Below are 19998 nucleotides of genomic sequence, written 5' to 3' on the forward strand. Positions count from 1 at the left end.
TCCACCTAACATGTACATCTTTGAACTGTGGGAGGAAACCCACGCTGACACAGGGAGAATGTGCAAACAACACATACATACAGACCCAACCTGGGTCTCTGGCACTGTGAGGCAGCAGTGCTAACCACTGTGCCACCCCACTGCTGTCTACAAACATGATGTTATTCAAACTCTGCTACCTATGTCCTTTGCGCAAAGTCATGTTCAATCGTAAATGCTGTGCTTATTGACCTACACTGACTTCTGGTCAAGCAGCATCTTGATTTTAAATTTCTCATCCTTCATCCTTTATTCTCAAGTCCTCTTATGATCTCACTCCTCCCTAAAACTGTCATCCCATCCACCCTAAAAACCTACCAAGGTATCTTCATTCATCTAATTCTGGCCTCATGAGCATTCCTAATTTTGAGTATTGCTGAACAAAGAGACATGCTGTTGATCCTTTTGTCTTGTTTCATCAAAACTGGCAATACCTTGACCACAGTTTTCGTTTTTAATTTTTTTTCCTGGTTTTAATTTAAACAAAAATTTGGCAGTTTACTGCAAGGTGTCCGCCAATCAACAATCAGTCCATTTGTCAACCAGTAAGCACTCTCTCCTTGTGCTGTATAAATTGTTTTTCTCATTGAGATTTATTATTCTTCGAGATTCTGTCCTGGATAGTACAAGACGGAAAGTTTCAACAGCGTGTCTCTTATTTTCAGCAATGTTTAAATTCAATACTGCAAGTGACTACCGCCAATTTTAATTATTCCACCATTGGCAGTCATGCCATAAGTCCTAAACTCTGTAATTCCTTCCATGAAGCCCTCTTATTTTTCTCTTCTTCAGATGCTCCTTAAAATCTAATTCTTGCCCAAGCGTTTGGCCATGTGCCGTACTATTATTGCCTTACGTGGCGTGGTGTCTAACTTTGCTTTATAATGCTCCAATGATATACATTAGGGTGTTACATAGCATTAAAGGCGCAATCTAAATATAAATTGTTATTGATGCAGAATATTCTCAACAAAAGTTTATATATAGTGAAAATAATTTTGAATGGATTTTAGTCTACTTCAAGTTTTCGTATTGGAGTTCCAGGAAAGTAAATGCTAATTGGTTATTTGGAAGGCCATTGTTGCTTTATTTGTTGTATTTCTCAATGATACTAACTATATACAATATGTAGACATCTACAAGTTTCTAATAAAGATTGAAAATATGCAGCATACTTTTCCATTTGCAGTAATAAAGGCAAAATATATTGTATTTTCCTGAACTTTTTTATATGATTTGTGGAAAGTGCTGTTACAGGTCAGTAAGGTAGTTAAGAAAGCACACAGAATATGTTCCTTTGTTAGCCGAGGCACAGAATACAAGAGTGGGGAGGTTATACAGGAGCTGTGTCAAACACTAGTTTGGCCACAACTTGAATGCTGTGTGCCATTCTCGTCACTTCATTACAGAAAGAGAATATACAAGAGAGAATTACAAGGATTTTGCCAAGACTGGAAAATTGCACTTGGGAAAGATTGGATAGGCTGGGATTATTTCTCTTGAAACAGAGGAGGCCAAGGGGAATGATCTACTGTGTGGCAAATCTTTCCATATTTTTCTAACTTTTCTAAATACCTGAAAAGAAGGAACATGAGGGGATGCGGGGAGAGGGCAGGGAAGTGGGGGTACAGGAATTGCTCGTTAGGAGAGCCAATACAGACACGATGGGCGAGCTGTAATGGTTCCGTTATTCTAAGCCGTGTTTATGGAAGAACTAGCCTAAACTGACGCACTTACTTGATTAAAAATAGTTTTCACAAAGAACTTCAATGTAAGCACCTTTTCAGTAATTCTATTGTCAACCTGCCATTAAAGATTCATCTTTCAACCCATATGTTTAATTGTGATGTTTAAAGTTTTACATCATGTACAATACAGATCATTTTAAAAAGCATTCTAATCACCGTATGCATTGTATAGAATGTCATTTAAAATTATTGTAGCTTGTGAATGGTTTAGTCTCAGAATATTCATTATGATTTCCAGCGCAAGCTATGAGGACAGAATGTGGTGAGGTGGAAAGCCCACGACATGATGACACAATTAAATATCTCGTCGCAGAAAATAAGCTAATTTCCATTCACATTGCACTTGTCATAATCTCAAGACATCTCAAAGTACTTCCTAATTTAATTAGCTACTTTTAACGTGAAGTCACTTTTTTGCATGCAAATGTAACACAGCAAGATCCAGACAGCAACAGTTGAACATGACCTCAATCCCTTTCCCAGATTGCAAGAGTTTGCATTCCTAATCACTATCCCCACTGGGTACTGTACATGTGTGGATGAGGAGGGCAGGATTAGACTCTATAGCAGTGGACCTCATGGTCAATGCCCACGTATGAAGGACGGCTATAAGGGTGTCTCTGGACACCGGATATCTCAAAAAATCTGCATTACCATGCTGTAATGTGTGAAAATGGAAGATTGTAACCTCCAAAAAGGAGGGCCAAGACATGTTATATCAGAAATTCATTCATTCTATTGAAAGAAAGTGAAATTGAAAAATTATTTAGGGAAAATGCTTGGGCATTCAATCAAGGGTAATACATCAAGATAAAAAGAATAATTTTCAAAGAAAACAGGTTGAGGTGAGGATAATTTTGACCTTCCAGTTGGATAAAATGTGCAATCATATTAATCGGATTGTGGTCAAATCAACTCACATTTTACACTTTATGGTCATAATTATCAAGGTATGCTCATTAAAATATAAATTGTCAGTTAAAAATGAAGGTGTGGCAGTAGTCAAGGATAAAGATGTGCAGAATTGCTAAGTTAATATTACCATCTGTTTTTAAGTGAAGATGGATATGATGCCAGAGATTGAAGATGAAAAATCAGTGAAAGGCAGTATTGCAGGCATTAACATAACCAAAAAGATTTTATGGATGAAGTAACTAGATTAACTCCTAAAAGCTCTCCAAGCCATGATAAGTTGCACTGGAGCCAGTTTCTATTTTTCTGTTTGAGCATGTTAAAAGGCAACTCAGTATGGATTGGCTGCAGTTGGACAAATTCACTACTCTTATACTCGAAGCAAGAAGCCAAACTTGGGGAACATGTGGCAGAGATTGGCTGGTTTGGAAAAAAAACCACAGAATTTTTAATCATGAAAGGAGGAAGAGCAAACCAGGTCATGATGTTCTGATCCTGGACTGCACCCCAAATTCTTGGTACAATCTGATTAGTGACCAGTGACTTGAGAGAAATTTGGATTTTGAAGGCACTTGCTAACAAGATTCCATCGGTTTTAAACAAACAAAAATAAACTTTACTAGGTAAGAAAGATAAAACAATTTGCAATATCATCCTTAGACTTTAACATTCATAGTTAATAAGATTTACATGTGAATTACTGTCCCAAAAAAGACATAGTTTAAAATAATTGAGGTGTTAATTGAGATACTGGGGATGTGGCGGTACTAAAAAAGATACAGCATTTGGGAAGCAACATCAATACAAAATTGTCAAGTTAACACAAGCTCATTGGCTTGAAAATCTTATTTATTTTCCTAGATAGGTGAATATTAAAATTGCTCAACCTCTTAACATTCCTGTCAATTTTCAGTTGTCACACTTTGTATGATGAGATATATCAGTGAATTGGTGCAGTTGCTGACAAAGTTGCGCCTTTTTAATGCTCAATGCAGGGAAGTCTGGATCTTGAGAAGGTTGATGGTGAAGAATTTGAAGACAACATGGATGTATTTGATGACAGCAGCTCAAGTCCTTCTGGCACACTGCGCATGTATCCCCTAACCTGTAAGGTGCTCTATTCATATAAGGTTAGTAAATTGGAAAGAGACTTTTTGAGAATTATGTGAAATGTGGTTTTGTTGTCTCCTCTACATTTTTTTATTCATTCCTGGGACATGGGCATCACTATCTGGCCCACATGTGTTGCTCATCCCTAATTGCCCAAGTTAAGAGTCAACCACATTGCTGGGGCCCTGGAGTCACATGTAAGCCAGACCAGATAAGGACAGCAGATATTCTTCTCTAAAGGACATTAGTGAACCAGATGAGTTTTTACAACAATCAACAATGTTTTCATGGTCGTAGATGGAGATGCAACCTTACTGCCATTAGAGTAGCCCCTTCCGCATGTGAAGCTAGCTGGGTTGGGGCCATCAAAGTCGAAGGTTCCGTGCCTGAGTAAAGGCACTACTAAAACAAAAGTTCACCACTGAAGCAAAAACAGATTTTGTGGAAGAGTTTCCCCTCCATACCAATGGCCCTACCACCTGTGGCCCTCTGCAATCTAACTTTTGCAAAAGGCATCGGATGCACTCTCGTGCTTCCCTACCTGTCACAGCAGCACCACCTCTCCTGGTGGAGCTTATGGCTGAACACACTGCGGGCTTTGTGGAGTTGCTGCTTGCCTGATCTGTCCACTGTCCTTAATTGGACAGGGATTCTGGAAGCATTGTGTTAATTGACTGTCCACTTCCAAAAAGATCACACGATGTACAGCCATGGTCACTTCCAGGTGCCTGATCCGGCAATAAGCCTGATGTCAGGACCACGACTCAACCAGGACAGTCCAGTCGTAAACGTCCACAACAGTTTATGAAATTACTCGCTCATTCTTACATTATACCAAGAGAAATATTCACGAGTTATCTCAATTTACATTCTGAAACATTATACAAAATCTTTACTGTTCCTAATTCAATATACAACTTTTGTGGTTAAAATGGCCAGGTATGCTCAATAACTTTAGTAGAGTGACCTTACGCAGATCTTGAATTTCAGTCTTAACATTAATTTGCTATCTATTATGTAATGGGTTTTTCTGCCACCTTGTCTTGGGACAGAAAAGCTCGAGAGAGAGAGAGAGAGACGCCCAAGAAAAGGCATCAGACTGACCAAGCAGGTCACTAAATATTAACAGTTCAGGCTGTTACGTTGTTATAGCTGAACAAAAAGCCTTGATGTAGAAAGGAAACAAAGAGAATTGTTGGTTACTAGTATTTTTATTCTCTCTTGTGTGGGTTGCTGATGCCAACTACAGTGACTCAACAGCTGCTCTGACCAAAAACCCAGGGCAGGCCAGGGACCAACCCTGGCACCTTTTTGATTTCTCTCTGGCCTGAAGACAAACCAAATTTGTTGCCTTTAAGATTTGCCTGAAATAGCATGAAGAGCAATAAAGAAGCAAAGGATGACACAAATCTGCATAGGATTAGGAATTCTATGGTTAATGTAGGAAAATAGTTTCACGATTGTGGAATCCTAGACAATCAACAAAAATTCAAGGCATTTGCTGAATTCTTGCAGTTGTGTAAATTTCAACAGAAGTGTGTCAAATAAGCCACGGATAGTGAGCTTAATAAAACTAGGTATTATAGGTAAAGAAAAGGCCAGTATTGAGTAGTAGAAACAGAAAAACAGTTCCATTGATAAAGAGCCTATTGACTCCCCTAAATCCTTTGGTGGCTGTGTGATACAGAAAAGCAAAAGTGAATTACTTCTCATCAGTTAGAACTGAACACGTGATTAAAAAAAAACTTCTGGTCAGGATGTATGTTCCAGATAAAATCAGTTAAGAAAAACTCTCAGCAATTTTACCCACTCCTTTCCTGCAGCCATTAATTGCTTACAAAGGTATCATCCACAGACAGTAGGTGCAATTATAATATCTTGCCATAGTGGCTTTTATTTATTTATCAGCCTTAATGATCTGCCTTGTCTTGACTAGAGCAAAACACAAGAAAAGCAGGTTGGACCCAATAAATATTAAGGATTTCACAAAGTGAATTATGTTCATCCTTCCCCATCACTGCACAGAACGGTGCTGCAAATTTGCAGAAATTTTGTCTTTGTAATTTCACAAGAACAATGCAGAAAATACTTGAAAATTTTCTGTCTCTGCACCACTTACGGACATCATTTACATTACAACCACAGCACTGATGCAAAACAGTTTTACTTAACACCAGTGTGTAAAAAAAATCATGGACAAGGTCATCCTAACTTCATAGAGTACTTTGTTTTGTGCTGGCCCTATTTCTGGATTCTACATTAGCATCAGTTCAAAGCAAACTATTTTATATCAACTGTATAATCAAGGTATAAATACAATCTATTTTGTTCAGATCTCTTCAGTTGCTTTTTCCTGAAATAATTTTTCAATTTTATTTGTTTGATGTTTGGTTTTGGTACTAACATGAAGTCTTAAAATGATCATGCAATAATGCTGTCTCTTTTGTAATATCAGTCATTTTACTTGAGCAAGGTAAAAGATATTACTTCCAGCTAAATAACTAATTACTATTTATTTGAGAAATGCCAAGATACGGTTAATATCAAACTTTCATTTGTATGTGGCTAAGCATTGTTGCATGCTAAATACTTTTGATCAGCACATCAATACATTTATTAACCTTCATTGCATGCCAAGTTATTTGTTTATATTTTAATGAAATTGCGTTTTTGGAACTGAATTGAGAAGAAATGTACAAAAAGGTAATGAACTCAAGGAAGACATACCAGCGAAGCCCAACTTTTAATTTGGTGTAAAGTCACTGCAAATCTGCAGATATGATTACCATCTATTCTGTTTGCCTCCTGTAGGCTAACCAACCAGATGAACTCACTATTGAAGAACATGAACTCTTGGAAGTAATTGAAGATGGCGACATGGAAGACTGGGTGAAGGTTTGTGTTGTATTTCATGTTAAGCTAGTCTCTATTATTAACCGCAAGTGTCAACCATGAGTCAGAACTTGCGGGTTGAAGTTTCACTCCAAAGATTTGAGCAAAAAAATCTGTGCTGACGTTTTACTACAGCACCGAGGAAGTGCTGCACTGTCAGAGGTGCCATCCTTTTGTTGTGATGTTAAACTGAGGTCCCATCTGCTTTCTCAGGTGGACATAGAAGATCTCGAGGCACTATTTTGAAGAGCAGGAGCGTTATCCCTGGTGTCCAGGCCAAAATGTATCCCTCAAACTGATTATCTGGCCATTATTACACTACTGATATGGGAGCTTGTGATGTACAAATTGGTTGCCACATTTTCTGCATTATGACGGTGACTACATTTTTAAAAAACCCCCCATTGGTTATAAAGCACTTTGAGGGATGCCCTGAGTTTGTGAAACACAGCACATAAAAAAAAAATCAGCATTGCAATTGTCATTTGTCTTTCAGCTATGTAACAGCATTTTACTAAATGATCAGTTATTTTCAAGTGTAACTTCATTATCTGCTGGTATGCATTTTTGTTAAGCGAGGTATTCTGGACAACTAAAGTTGACCAGCACATTGGCACTTTGAACCAAGTACATTTTAACTTTAAAATATCTAGTAATTCACTTTTTTCTTTTTTTGAAAGTGACTGAAAGGTGAAATTATCTGTATCTACATTTGAATAGTTACATATGAGTAACATTTTGTTTCTCTTGTCAACTTACTTTTTACTCTTTTGATTTTAATCATTTCATACCAGTGGGCTCTTGCTTTTCTGTTGAAAATGGCATATGGCTAATCGTTTGAGATAAATGTCACTTAAAATTCATTGTACATTTTTCTTGACATGCTTTGGATGTGGTTTCGAACCTTCCCACTTTTGGGAGGGGTGAATGGTTGGGTGTGGCATTTCCTTTTCTTGCTGGTAAACTATTCGGATACTTTCCATGATTTAAAGGCGAGGAATAAGGCAGCTCAAGTGGGATATGTACCAGAGAAGTACCTACGATTTCCGACCTCCAACAGCCTGATCAGTATGCTTCAAACTCTGGGTTCTTTGGATGCACGGTCTCATTCCTCGAGCAATTCTACAGAGCCTGAGCTGGTAACTGGTGGCATTAATGGAGATTCTAGTGGTAGGTTTCTTCTTTTTAATTTTCATCCTTTCTAGAAAAATATATGGAAGCAGCATTGGTCAGCTTTCTGAATGTCTGTCCAGCTGGATTTCAAAATAAAAATTGTTCAATTAATGTGTGTATGGTTAAAATGAATAATGTTTTAAAGTGCAAATTTAGTATCTGATCATATCAGACTAATATACTTTGCTGCATAGTAATATAGAAGAAGCCTGGCAAAGTAGTCTTGTTGTAATAAGATACTGTCACAATTACATCTCTGGTTAGAACGCTGACAGAGCAAATCTGAAGAGCAACTTGATTTTGGATCACCAACCATAAGACGATAAATAGAGTCTGTTCTAGCAGACCTTAGAGCAATGTCATTATATAACTCAGGCTTTGGGCATTTTATATTTTTATCATATTGATATATTGCTCTTTGTAGAAATTAAGTGGGTAACTTTGCTGCAATGGTAAAAGGTAAGGTTGCCATAGTCCCAGATGACCATAGGCTGCTCTCCCCTTTGAGGAGGAGAGCTGGCCGGTGGTGAGGGACAAAGTTAAAAGAGTGGGGAGGGGGATCTTCATGAATAACCTCAGTTGCTCCGGGAATTGAACGCGCGCTGTTGGCGTTGCTCTGTGTTCACTAAGCAGCTGTCCAGCCAACTGAGCTAAACCAAACAATTGGCGATCTCAGCCTTGAGCACTTCATTTAACCAGCATGCGCAGCTTTTTGGGGGCTGAGGGTGGGGTGAGGTGGGAGAAAGAATTCACATTTCCACTACCTTTTCTTTGTAAAAGTACTTCATGGTTTCACTCCTGAATGGTTAATCCTAATATTATTATTATGCCCTTTTGGTTTGGATGTTCCATGAGAGCACATAACTTATCTCTACCAAATCCTTTTGCCATTGATGTTAAAACTAAATTCGACCATCCTTTGACTTTGCTGACCTCAAAAGAATGCAAATTATGTATATACAACTTGCCCTCATCCTTTAACGTTTGAAATGCCAGTGTCATTCTGGTGAATTTGTATCACCTCCAAGGCTAGTAAATCCTTCCTGAGGTGCACTGCCAGATGGGATCTGACCAAGGCTCTGTAGTCCCTTTAAAATAAAGCCCTGTATGATTAGGGGTAAGGTAGTATAGTGTATGAAGTAATAATCCAGAGGATTGTGTTTACAGCCCAAAGAATGGGGGTTCACATCCCACCATAATGGTTTGAGAATTTGAATCTGGAACTTAAAAGTGCCCATGAAGCTCTCAGATTGTAAAAGCTCAACTGGTACCAAAAGGAAACCTGCCATACTAGACCCAGGCAAAATTGATTGACTTCTGCAAGATTGTGTCAGAACTACTACCAGCAGTTCCAGTCGAAGGTCCAACAGCACCTTCTCAATTCAAGAAAGAATGGGCAAGAAGGGCTAACCTGGTCAGTGACAGCATTCCATTGGATAGTTTGATTTAACCTTTGGAACAGTACACCAGGTTTTGGTGATTTGTGTATATGTACATCCCAAATACCTTTGCTCCTCCATAGTTCTCAGTCATTTGCCATGAAAAATAATTTCTAATTTGTCTTTATTGGATTTAGTATCTCCCACAGATTGAACTCTATATGGCAGTTTTGCCCACCAAATTAATCTTATTTTTCATATCAGTTATATAGTGAAAAGCTGAAACCCTAGTATAAATCCTTGGGAAACACCGTTTGGCACATTCTGCCAACTAAGTCCATTCCCTTCATCCCTATTCTATGTCTTGCCTGCTGACCAATTACTGTTTTCTTGATTTTGCCATGGGACACAAATAAAAATTGCATGCAAGTTCATTTTGGCTTCTCTTCTGTAAAATTCTCAGTAGTAAAAAGAACATTTGTTTCCCATTCAGTTTGTTTTGTGAAGGCACTTTACGATTATGAGGGGCAGACGGCAGATGAACTTTCGTTCCCAGAGGGAGCTATCATTAGGATATTAAACAAGGAAAACCAAGAGGATGATGGCTTCTGGGAGGGCGAGCTTAATGGCTGCATTGGCGTCTTTCCTTCCGTGTTAGTAGAAGAACTGGCAGGATCTGAGAATGGTGATGCTCAGTGGATTGGAGATTCACAGGTATGTGAGAATTTAATGCCCACATGCATTGCATTTGTGTTAGTGGCATTGCCAGTGGGAAAAAGTTGCCAACAATGTTGAAATAAATGGAACCATAGGAAAATGAGTTGTTATCATTTTGAATGAGCAGCAATATTTGGCATGCCCGTTTTAGGTTAGCTGCCATTTTATTTTCACAAATCTAATGCCACCAAATATAGTTGACCAAATTTTTACATAGTGGAATTTTTTTGATTATCTAGTTTTCTGCCGAGTAATAAGTCTCACAACACCAGGTTAAAGTCCAACAGGTTTATTTGGTAGCGCAAGCTTTCGGAGTGTCACTCCTTCTTCAGGTGAGTGAGGAGTTGTGTTCACAAACAGGACATATATAGACACAAACTCAGTTTACAAGATAATGGTTGGAATGTGAGTCTTCACAGGTAATCAAGTCTTAAAGGTACAGACAATGTGAGTGGAGAGAGCATTAAGCACTGGTTAAAGAGATGTGAATTTTCTCCAGCCAGGACAGTTAGTGAGATTTTGCAGAAACTGATAGCCAAGTTCCACACACATGAGGACGGCCTCAACCGGGATCTTGGGCCATGTCACACTATCTGTAACTCCCCACTATTTGCCTGGGCTTGCAAAATCTCACTAACTGTCCTGGCTGGAGATAATACACATCTCTTCAACCTGTGCTTAACCCTCTCTCCACTCACTGTATCTTTAATACTTGATTACCTGTAAAGGCTCACATTCCAATGATTATCTTGTAAATTGAGTTTGTGTCTACATATGCTCTGTTTGTGAACACAACTCCAACTCACCTGAGGAAGGAGCGACACTGCGAAAGCTTGTGCTACCAGATAAAGCTGTTGGACTTTAACCTGGTGCTTTGAGACTTCTTACTGTGCTTACCCCAGTCCAATGCCGGCATCTCCACATCATTTCTGTCAAGCATGGAGTTTGTTCACTTGTATTTCATACTGTCCAATAAAATGAGCTAACATGAAATGCCTGTCAATAAATCTTCTGTTTGATCAACATGCATGTGTACACACTTCAATTTAACTGTCAAAAAAACATAAATCTTTGACATGGTAAACATTCCAAGGTGCTTAATGAAGGGAGGAGAATGTTGAGCATTAGTTGTAAAATACGAATCATAGAATCCCTACAGTGCAGAAGGAGGCCATTCAGCCCATCGAGCCTGCACTGACAACAATCCCACCCAGACACCACCCCTCTAACCCCAGGTATTTATCCCGCTGATCCCCCCTAATTTACGCATTTTGGGACCCTAAGGAGCAATTCAGCATGGCCTGACCCACACATCTTTGGAGTGTGGGAAGAAACCGGAGCACCTGGAGGAAAGTCATGCAGACATGGGGAGATTGTGCAGACTCCGCACAGATAGTGACCCAAGCCGGGAATCGAACTTGGGTCCCTGGTGCTGTGAGGCAGCAGTGTTAACTACTGTGGAGGAGATTTTTTTTTACGTGCAGTCGTGAGTTGGAGAATTCACTTCTCGTGCTGATTGTTGAGGCAGGAGTTGTAACTTTCAAGATTAGATTGGAATGAAGGATGAGTCAACAGTTATAAGACCATAAGACATAGAAGCAGAATGCGGCTGCTCAGCCCATCGAGTCTGCTGTGCCATTCAATCATGGTTGATATTTTTCTCATCCCCACTCTCCTGCCTTTTCCCCATAACTCCTGATCTCCTTATTAATCAAGAACCTATCTACCTCTGTCATAAAGACGCTCAATGACCTGGCCTCCACAGCCATCTGTGACAAAGAGTTCCACAGATTCACCTCTCTCTGTCGAAGAAGTTCCTCCCTTTAGCCTGAGGTTAGAACATAGAACAGTACAGCACAGTACAGGCCCTTCAGCCCTCAATGTTGTGCCAAGCTATGTCCAAACCCAAGATCAAGCTATCCCACTCCCTATCATTTGGTGTACTCCACATGCCTATCCAATAACTGCGTAAAAGTTCCTAACGTGTCCAACTCCAATATCACAGCAGGCAATGTATTTCACACCCCAACCACACTCTGAGTGAAGAATCTACCTCGGACATCCCTCCTATATCTGCCACCATGAACCTTATAATTATGCCCCCTAGTAACAGCTACATCCACCCAAGGAAGTAGTCTCTGCACATCCACTCTATCGATCCCCCTCATCATCTTATAAACCTCTATTAAGTCGCCTCTCATCCTCCTCCGCTCTAAAGAGAAAAGCCCCAGCTCCCTCATCCTTTCCTCATACGACCAGCCCTCCAAACCAGGCAGCATCCTGGTAAATCTCCTCTGCACTCTCTCCAGTGCTTCCACATCCTTCTTATAGTGAGGTGACCAAAACGGAACACAGTATTCCAAACGTGGTCTCACCAATGTCTGGTACGGTTGCAGCATAACCCCCCGGCTCTTAAACTCAAACCTCCTGTTAATAAACACTAACACACAATAAGCCTTCTTCACGGCTCTATCCACTTGAGTGGCGACCGTCAGAGATCTGTGGCTATGAACCCCAAGATCTCTCTGTTCCTCCACATTCCTTAGAACCCTGCCATTGACCCTGTAATCCGCATTCAAGTTTGTCCTACCAAAATGAATCACCTCGCACTTATCGGGGTTAAAGTCCATCTGCCACTTTTCGGCTCAGCTCTGCATCCTATCAATGTCTCTTTGCAGCCTGCAAGAGCCCTCCACCTCATCCGCTACTCCGCCAATCTTGGTGTCATCAGCAAATTTACTAATCCACCCTTCAGCCTCCTCTCCCAAGTCATTGATAAAAATCACAAATAGCAGATGACCCAGCACTGACCCCGTGGTACACCGCTGGTAACTGGCCTCCAGTCTGAAAATTTTCCTTCCACCACCACCCTCTGTCTTCTATGAGACATGATGTGGATATGCTGGCATTGGACTGGGGTAAACACAGTAAAAAGTCTGACAACACCAGGTTTAAGTCCAAACGATTTATTTGATAGTAAACTCACTAGCTTTCGAGGGGATTCCCTCTTCTTCAGGTGAATGGTGAAGAAGAGGGAATTCCCCTCAAAAGCTAGTGAGTTTACTATCAAATAAATCAGTTGGACTAAAACATGGTGTTGTCAGACTTTTTACTGTGTTTACCCCAGTCCAACGCCGGCATATCCACATCACAATACCAGTGGACAGTGAGGACCCAAAGATCAAAGTTAAAGGATCCGCAATCTCATCCCTTGCCTCCCAAAGTATCCTAGGATGTATCCCTCTGGCCCAGAGGACTTATCAACCCTCAGGTTTTAGTTTTTCCTAATAGTGGAAACTTCCTCTCCATGGCCACTCTATCCAGGCCTTGCAGTATCCTGTAAGTTTCAATGAGATCCCCCCTCATGCTTCTAAACTCCAACAAGTACAGACTCAGTCCTCAACCATTCCTCATATGACAAGCTCTTCATTCCAGGGATCATTCTTGTGGACCTCCTCTTCAGCACATCCCTCCTTAGATATGGGGCCCAAAACTACTCTCAGTATTTCAGATGAGGTCTGACCAGAGCCTTGTACAGCTTCAGAAGTATATCCCTGCTTTTGTATTCTAGCCTCTTCACATGAATGCTAACATTGCATTTCCTTTTCTAACTGAATCTGCAAGTTAACCTTTAAGAGAATCTTGAACAAGGACTCCCAAGTTATAGAGGAACCCATACAAAACAGCTTGCTGTGTGCAACTTTTTGCTGCAAGAATGGGTGCATTTTTAGTTCAGTCATCCAGTTTATAAAGTAAACACAAAAAATTGTGACATTTTAGTGTGGATATGTGACAATGATATAGTTTTATATGTTTGGAATAGAAAATGACGATATAAATTTTTCTATTCCCATGGTCATGCATTTCTTGCATATCACAAATATGTTTTGCATATTCCCCCTCTGCCAAAGGAACCAAAAATGGCAAGTTAATCTTTCTCTTTTGTATATGTGCTTTATCATGCAAACAGGTCTGTTTTCAAATACAAATTAGTTTCATTTATCACTGATTATTTACCCTTGTTTTTCTTTTCTAGGTAATGTTCCATTTTTATATTTCTCAGCACAAAACTAAAATGCCTAGTTAGAATTATGGGTGTGCCGTTTAGTGCCCAGACTTGAAGTGTAGATTGACGCCTTATTTCATTATGGTGATAAAAATCTTGTATTGTAAGCAACAAAGTCTTCCAAAAGTACAGTCACAGCAGTTTTAATTATTTGTTTTTTAAGTGAGCTTTGCACAAGGACGGCCTAAAAAGCTGCGGAAATGCAGAATAGAAGGAAATAACATAATCCTTCCTTCCTCTCCATTAACTTGTTTATGGAACAATGCAGTATTCAGAAAGAGTATTCTGACATATATAGCTGATCCTACTGAAACGTCAGCTGATCACTTAGAATGTCATCATGCTGAAAATTTCAATACAATTACATGCATTTCTTATAAAGCAATGTAATGCAGTGCTTAAAGCCTTTACAGCCAACATGAGAGGGCAAATGAAGCTTTGAAGTGCTTTGTGCTTATTAATGCCAGCATTACTTTCTTTAGCTAACTGAGGGGTGAACTGCAGTGGTGTGGGAGCATCATTTTTTGTGACCATGTATCACATGGACACAAATGCCAGTAACGTCTCAGACATGAACCTCGAATTACAGGATTTGGTGACAAAATAGTTTATTAAACATGTTTTGAAACAGCCTAAAATATAGTTGGCAGTGTGCTGCAATTTTATTCTTCTGTTTAAGTCCATTCTACCTAAAGTTCAGCGTTTTTATTTAGTTTTAGCATAATGATAGTTAATCTAGTCACAGTACCCAAGTGTTGAACAAGAACAGTCATTGACTAAATCATGCCCTTCACCTAAACATGTATAAAGAAATGAAAATGAAAAGCTAAAAAATACCTATCCTACACTTGATTGCTGGAACATCATGGCTAGGAGTTTCCTTCTCGCACTGTTTATTCTACTCCCCTGCCCCCCGGCTCTCCACCAACCATTTAATCTCCTTGGATAGGCAAAAGGAGCAAAGGGCCCTGAAGTGAAGATAGAATGAGGGAAGTTTCCCAATCAGCTTAGGGGATCAAAACCAGCCCAGGATAATAAATTGACCACATATTTATTAACTACTAATTCACTTTTTTTTATATGGTGCAGTCTCTGTCTCAGTCAAGAAACAATCTTACAATGGAGCAGAATGCTAATGTTTTTGTTTTGTGCTCACTTTCAAGCAGAGTTAGCATTAAAGATTGGCTTTTGTATGATTGGTTCTTTTCCAATAAGTTCTGACTGACTAGTTGTTCTTCTCAGATCTGTGTTTGGTAAAACAAATTGTGTCAACACTGGCCTTGTACAGAATTGCACAATGCAAACCATTTGGTTCATCATTTATAGACGCTGAAGCAGATGCAAACTTTACAGCATATTGTCTATTTGAAGCAGAATGTGAACAAACATTGATATTCCCTCAGCAAATTGCAACACGTATTCACGCAATGGAGAGTGCAGGAGGGCTTGCCAGGAGCAGTACCAGATATAACTAAAAATGAGTGAAGCTACCAAACAGGACTGCGTGCAAGCCACACAACATAAACAGCAAGTGATAAACAGAGCTAAGCGACCCCACCAGTAACAGATCAGACCCAAGCTCTGTAGACCATTCACAACTGGATGTGGCAGGTGGTGGACAATGAAACAACTCACTGGAGGAGGAAGCTCCACAAACATCCCTGTTCTCAGTGATGGAGGAGTCCAGCACATCAGTACAAAAGGTGCCGAGTGGATGATTCATCATAGTCTCCAATGGTCCCCTGTATCGCAGATGCCAGTCTCCAGCCAATTCGATTCAGTCCACATGATATGAATACTGCAAAGGCAGTGGGCCCTGATAACATTCTGGCAATAGTACTGAAGACTTGTGCTCCAGAACCTGCCACTTCTCTAGCCAAGCTCTTCCAGTACAGTTGCAACACTGTTATCTACCCTACAATGTGGAAAATTGCCCAGGTATGTCCTGTACATAAAAATCAGGACAAATCCAACTCTGCCAATTACTGCCCCTCAGCCTACTCTCGATCATCAGTAAAGTGGTGGAAGGGGTGGGTCATCGACAGTGCCATCAAGCAGCACCAAAAGTTCAGCATTTTTGTCGAGCTTTAGCATAATAGTTAATCTAGTCACAGCACCCTAGACTAAGTCTAGGGTGACTAGGTCAGCAATAACCTGCTCAGTGACACCCAGTTTGCATTTCGCCAGAGTCATTCAGCTCCTGACCTCATTACAGCCTTGGTTCAAACATGGACAAAACAACGGAATTTCAGAGGTGAGGTGAGAGTGACAGTCTTGACATCAAGGCCACGTTCAACCAAGTGTGGCATCAAGGAGCCCTAGCAAAGTTGGAATTGTTGAGCATCAGGGCGCAAACTCCTCTGGTTGGAGTCATACCTGGCACTTAGAAAGATGGTTGTGGTCATCTCAGCTCCAGGACATTCTTGCAGGAGTCTCTCAGGATAATGTCCTAGGCCGAACCATCTTCAGTTGCTTCATCAATGACCTTCCCTCTGTCATAAGGTCAGAAGTGGGGATGTTCACCGATGATCACACAATGTTCATCACTATTCGAGGCTCCTCCAATAGTGAAGCAGTCCATGTTCAAATGCAGCAAGGTGTGAATAATATCCAGGCTTGGGCTGACAAGTAGCGCTTGCGCCACAAAAATGCCAAACAATGACCATCATCAATAAGACAATCTAACCATCGCCCTTGACATTCGATGTAAGTCTTGACATTCGATCTAAGTCTGCAGAGGGATCGAGATAGGCTGAGCGAGTGGGCGAGGACCTGGCAGATGGAATACAATGTTGGCAAGTGTGAGGTTATCCACTTTGGTAGGAAGGACTACTACTTACAGGGTGAAAAGCTGCAGCATGCTACGGTGCCGAGGGACCTGGGGGTCCTTGTGCATGAGTCGCAAAAACCCAGCCTACAGGTGCAGCAGGTGGTCAGGAAGGCAAATGGGATGCTGGCCTTCATAGCGAGGGGGATTGAATAAAAAAGTAGGGATGTCTTGCTGCAACTGTACAGGGCACTGGTGAGGCCACAGCTGGAGTACTGTGTGCAGTTTTGGTCACCGCACCTGTGCAAGGATATTTTGGCCTTGGAGGGGGTGCAGAGGAGGTTCACTAGGCTGATACCGGAGTTGAGGGGGTTGAGCTATGAGGAGAGGCTGAGTAGACTGGGCTTGTACTCGTTAGAGTTTAGAAGGATGAGGGGAGATCTCATTGAGACATATAAGATGATGAAAGGGATGGATAGGGTAGAGGTGGAGAGGTTCTTCCCGCTCAGAAAGGACAGCAGGACTAGAGGGCACAGCCTCAAGATAAGGGGGTGAGGGGAGCAGTTTAGAACAGAGTTGAGGAGGAACTTTTTCACTCAAAGGGTGGTGAATCTCTGGAATTCTCTGCCCGTTGAAGTAGTGGAGGCTACCTCGCTAAATATATTTAAGACGCGGGTAGATAGGTTTTTGGTAGGCAAGGGGATTAAGGGTTATGGGGAGAAAGCGGGAAAGTGGAACTGAGCCACTTCAGATCAGCCATGATCTCGTTGAATGGCGGGGCAGGCTCGAAGGGCTAGATGGCCTACTCCTGCTCCTATTTCTTAAGTTCTTATTGCTCAAGAAGTTGAACAAATTCAATGCAGATGGTGGAATAGAAGCACAAAACTGAATAGAGAAAGAAAATGTAAATATTATTGGAGGGAGAAAGATTTTGAAGTAATGACTTAAAAAAAAGACTTTATAGAAGGGACAATGGTGCCAAAAAGTTGAGTAAACTATGAAAAAGAATGAGTCCAAAAAAAACGAAACTCTTTGGTATGTCAATTCATAAAATATTTAAATTGAAACTGTAATGCTAAAATTCCTCCATCGATATGGAGGCATTTAGTAACAGTAGCTATTACAGGTGATAGAAAAATAGGAATAGAAGAAGGCCATTCAGTTTTAAGGTTGGTGGGTCATCCTGACTCGAAACATTGGCTCTATTCTCTTTGCACAGATGCTGTGTGACCTGCTGAGATTTTCCAGCATTTTCTGGTGTTGATAATGACTTATCTACCTTCATCTATCTGTCTTTGTTCTCTAACCCACAATATCCTTACCTAATAGCATCTATTGATCTAAGTTTTGAAATTTTCAATGGACCTAGTGTTAGCAACCTTTTGGGGGAGGAACTTGCAGATTTTTCCACTAAGGCCAAACTTTATTTGAAGGTTGCAGCCCTTGTTCTGGATCCACCCACCAAAGGAAATAGTTTCTATCTAGCCAATCAAATCCTTTAATCATCTCAAACATCTCTATTAGATCACCCTTTAATCTTCTACGCTCAGGGGAATACAAATCTAGTTTATGCAACCTGTCCTAATCTGACCCGCTTAGCTCTGGTATCATTCTGGTGAATCTGCACTCCACCCTTCCAAGGTCAACATTTCCTTCCTGAGGTGCAGAATTGCCCAGAATTGAATGCAGTACTCCATCTGTGACATATTTTTCACCATTGCTGTTGAAGGTACAGGCCAACATTTCATTAGCCTTTATATTATTTTCAGTGATTTCTTTGCTTGAACCACTAAATTTCTTCTGCTCATCTGCAGTTTTTAGTTTCTCACTTCAGAATTAGACAAGCATGAACCCATAATAATACTGGTTACAGCATTTCAGAAGAGTGAAACAGGAGACTAGGTGGCAGTATTTATAAAGGATTCCTTTCCAGCATTAGAATATAACCCTCAGGGATCACTTTAAAATAGATTCTGTATGAATAGATTTAAGAAATAATAGGGGAAATGGTATAATGATGTACATTATAGACCACAAGATAATGGACACCATAGAATGGTACAGAACAAAAGGAGACCATTCAGCCCATTGTCTGTGCCAGCAGCTTTGAAGAGCAATCCAGTTAGCCCCACTCACTTGTTTTTCTTCCCCCCCACAATCCATCAATATTTATTGAATTTCAACTTTAAAAGCTACTATTGAATCTGTACCTGTCACCCTGCTAAGCACTGTGCTCCAAATCTTAACTACTTGTTGCGCGATCTATGTTTCACACGGTTCTTCTGTCAGTCACCTTAAATCGTGTATCTTAGTTGTTGACCTTTGGAGCAGTTTCTCTTTATATAATCTTTCTAAATCCTTTATGATTTCAAACACCTCTATCAATTCTACTTTTAGCCTTTATACAAAATGAATGCTGGTTATCTGAAATGCAAACAGAAAATTGTGGAAACACCCAGCATCTGTGGAAAGAGAAAAAGTGTTAATGTTTTAAGTCCATATAATTGTTGAAGTATCCACAGCATTTTGCTTTTAAACAATGGTCGTGGCTGGTTTCTTATAAAAATTCAGCTGCAAAAGGCAACGATCTTGACATGTGTTGATGACAGAAGTGTAGACGCTTTAGTAATCAGTGAGGAAGACTGTTGAAGACCTGATAGTCTATGGGGGTACCTTGGGCTATACCCAAGCATAGCAGTGTGCATAGATGTAGGGTTGCTGAGGCTACATACTGAGATTTTTACCGAGCTTCTAACCTTTCAGCCTACGTTTCCATTCCACAAGCTTTGTGTATCGTACGTAACATGAGTAGGCAGAGTGTTCTTGCAGGCTTTTTCATTTGTGGGGGGGGCAAGTCTCCCAGCCCACTGTCTCCAGCTCCAAGATTTTTGGAGTCATCAGTACCATGCCAGAAATCAGCGCGGAGATGATTTAAATACTTAAATTATCATTTAAATTTTGTTAGCAGGCCCAGGACTAAAGTCTCCAGGGTTGAGGCTTGCTAGTGTTTCTCCCCCTCCAGAAATCCTCGTCTTAGCCAGGAGTGGTTCACCCAGCACTCCAGCGGGGTTTACAACTGCTCCGCACTAACTGGGAGCAGGCAGCCGCTTCCCCGCTGGAGGGTACAGAGCCCATGGCACTGACACTGTCTAAGGGGCAAACTGGCAATGCCCAAGGGCATCTTGGCACTGCCCA

General features: G+C 40.6%; 1 protein-coding gene across 2 annotated transcripts in view; it reads left to right on the plus strand.

Annotated features, from left to right (window-relative positions):
* Positions 1 to 19998, plus strand: part of fchsd2 (FCH and double SH3 domains 2) — a 244362-nt gene that overhangs the window by 214457 nt on the left and 9907 nt on the right. For both annotated transcript variants that reach the window (XM_080197533.1, XM_080197534.1), the window contains 4 exons: positions 3695 to 3829; positions 6621 to 6704; positions 7694 to 7871; positions 9747 to 9967. In XM_080197533.1, the coding sequence (XP_080053659.1) occupies positions 3695 to 3829; positions 6621 to 6704; positions 7694 to 7871; positions 9747 to 9967 (618 nt within the window). The remainder of the gene's footprint in view (positions 1 to 3694; positions 3830 to 6620; positions 6705 to 7693; positions 7872 to 9746; positions 9968 to 19998) is intronic.

The sequence above is a fragment of the Carcharhinus amblyrhynchos genome, chromosome 10 (genome assembly GCF_965287045.1).
Source record: "Carcharhinus amblyrhynchos chromosome 10, sCarAmb.v2.hapA, whole genome shotgun sequence".
Classification (NCBI taxonomy): domain Eukaryota; kingdom Metazoa; phylum Chordata; class Chondrichthyes; order Carcharhiniformes; family Carcharhinidae; genus Carcharhinus; species Carcharhinus amblyrhynchos.